This window comes from Charadrius vociferus, unplaced genomic scaffold, assembly GCF_000708025.1.
Source record: "Charadrius vociferus isolate BGI_N301 unplaced genomic scaffold, ASM70802v2 scaffold1096, whole genome shotgun sequence".
In the NCBI taxonomy this organism is placed as follows: domain Eukaryota; kingdom Metazoa; phylum Chordata; class Aves; order Charadriiformes; family Charadriidae; genus Charadrius; species Charadrius vociferus.
Genome location: NW_009649045.1, coordinates 181,472 through 184,164, shown reverse-complemented (window position 1 = coordinate 184,164; position 2,693 = coordinate 181,472). Strand labels below are relative to the sequence as shown.

The following is a 2,693-nucleotide window of genomic DNA, read 5'->3' as shown; positions in this document are numbered from 1 at the left end:
TCCGTGTCGTGTCCGTGTGTCGTCCCCCCCGCTGCACCCCAGGATCCCCCAAGGGCCCCTGTGTAGAGCACCTCGCGACCCCCCATTTGGGACACCCCGAGAACCCATAAAGTGTGTCCCAAGACCCACTTGGAACATCCTGAGAAGCCTTATCTGGGACACCCCCCCACACCCAGGACACCCCAAACTTCCCCCCTACCTGGGACACCCCAAGACCCCATTGAGGGCACCCAAAGACCCCTCCTATCTCGGGCACCCCAAAACTGCCCTCATCCAGGGCACCCCAGGCCACCCTGCCCCTCGTCGTGTGCACCCCACGTCCCCCATCCAGGGCACTCCGAACACCCACGTGCCACCACAGCCCCACAGCGCAGGGCCCCGCTCCCCTCGTTACAGAGAAACTCCAGTAATGATGAAAACCTGTGGCCACAGCACCGACGGTGTGTTGACAGGTCTCGAGGGGGGCTGCTGCCCGTGGGTCCCCATGGGTGCCACTCTCTGCGGGTGCCACTTGCCCATGGGTACACTGTCCGGCCACTCTCTGTGGGTGCCCCTCTCTGTAGATCCCTGCTGCCCGTGGCTCTCAACCGCCCATGGGTCCCCACTGCCCGTGGGTGCTGCTGCCTGCGAGTCCCTGCTGTCCCCACACACCCACGGTGGCCCGGCCAGCCCCGCATAGCCATGACAAAGCCCGGGCGACTGACTGGCCACCATGCGGAGGTGGCTGCTGGTGGGTGCAGCTGGGGACAGGGTGACAAGAGGACGCCTGAGCATGAGGGTGAGAGATGGGGGACAGCGAGCAGCACCGCCTCGCCAGGAGCAGGAGCGCCCATGGGGACAAGGAGATGGGCAGACCCACAGGAGGGTCACCCAGCCTGGCTGGGGACAAACCCAGGGGTCGGGAGGAGGCAGATGTCCCCATCAGTTCCTGCTCCTGCCCCAAGCACCCAGTCTGGCACCCGCTTTTTTCCCAGCTGGCTTCGCCGAGCCTCAGCAGCCCCGCCACGCTGTCCCGGGGACGCCAAAGCCATCCCAGGGGGATGCCATCTCCTCCTGGGACCCAGCACGCTCCGGCAGACCACCGCAACGCGGCAAGCGGGGCAATGAAGACATCGTCCATCCATCCTCTTCCCCTTCCCCGCCCTCCCCCCCCCCAAAAAAATGAGCACATTCTGCAACAGGGAACACACAAAGACATTTTCTGAAGAAAAAATAATGAATGCCTAATTGCCCAAGGGCTGTCAGCGGCATGTGGCTCATTAACAAACCACGTAGGCGGGTTCGCGCCATGTGCAGCCGTGTAGACACAGACCGGAGCTCCATTAATAGCCGAACTCTCAGCCGGGGAGAAAACAGGCACCCGGGCAGCCTTTGGGGAGTTACCACCCCCCAAAAATGCTCGACGGCATTTTTTTTCAGCCGCCTCGAAAGCCCTGACCCAGCTGGGGAGAGTGGCAGCAGCAAGACGCGGTGGCCAACGGTGCCGCGGCCACTTTCTGCCGGGTGATGGCACGCAGGGATGCAGCGAGGCCCCGGGGTACGCTTTCCCCATCACCCCATCCCCACCTTGTGCCAGGAGGGTCCGTGCCTCCCGGCACATGGGTGGCAGAGGGGAACCACTGCCAAAAAGCAAATCACCGGCAAACGGATGGACTGGCAGACGGACAACCCAGAGTCAGAGAAGCGTGGCCGGTCCCGAGGACGCTTGGGATGGTCGCCAAGAGGCTGCAGGCAGCGAGACACTGAAGGCAGCACATCGAGTTCATATATAGTAAAAAGTCTTTATTAAGAAGGCTTTGAAGTCAAAAAATAAAACTCTTGATACAATTTTCATAACCGTCAAGTCAGCTCAGCAAATATATAATCAGTACTTTAGCCATGTAAGGTTAAAGGTCCGTTATTTTTCTTTTTAAAATAAAATATATTTTAGTTTTTAAAATTTATTCAATAAAGTACATATTTTCCTATAAATTCCCTACATATACATAAAGAGGTAAAAAATAAAAAAATAAAACTAAAAAAAAAAAACCCAAAACAAAACCAAAACAACCCAACAAAACCAACCACAAAATAAAAAGGAGATAGAAATCTGGCTGTTTTTTGTGACATGGCGTGTTAACTGTGCCCCCTCCGTCCCACAGGCTCCCCCGCCCAGCGTGGCCCCTCCAGCCACAACCCCTGACCTCTTATCACACGATTATCACCCAATTCTGGGCAGTTTTCACATTGGCAAAAAAAAAAGACAGACCTGCGTTACAAAAAAAAAAAAAAAAAAATTTTATATATATATATTTATAGAACCATCAAGAATCATCCAAAAAAATAACTAAATAAAAAAAGAACGACAACAAAAAAATTTATAATAATAATAGAATGATTTTAAAAAAATAAAAGACAACCCTTGCGTGTCCTCAAATAAAAAGTGCAACCGGACCTTTTCTTTCTGTTTATTTAACTTTGCAAACTGAATACTGTTATTTGGGAAGGACTGTTGAAGAACAGCTGGGCTTCCTCCTCCCAGCCGCCGGGTGAAGAGTTAAAGCTATTCTGTAAACATCGGAGTTTCCTCCTCTCTGCAGTTTCACCCCCCCTCTTCCTCCTCGGCTTCATCGGCCCCCTTCTTCCCCCACCCCTCCCGACCCCCTGGATTTCGGCCACCCTCCCGCCCCGCCGCCCTGCCCCCCTCCCGCCAC

The 2,693-nt window shown here is 54.7% G+C and overlaps 1 protein-coding gene across 1 annotated transcript in view; it reads right to left on the bottom strand.

Annotated features, from left to right (window-relative positions):
• Nucleotides 1–390: 390 nt before the first annotated feature.
• Nucleotides 391–2,693, bottom strand: part of LOC104289043 (RNA-binding protein MEX3B-like) — a 19,061-nt gene continuing 16,758 nt past the window's right edge. The window contains exon 5 of the mRNA XM_009887935.1: nucleotides 391–740. Coding sequence (XP_009886237.1) covers nucleotides 391–740 — 350 coding nt within the window. The remainder of the gene's footprint in view (nucleotides 741–2,693) is intronic.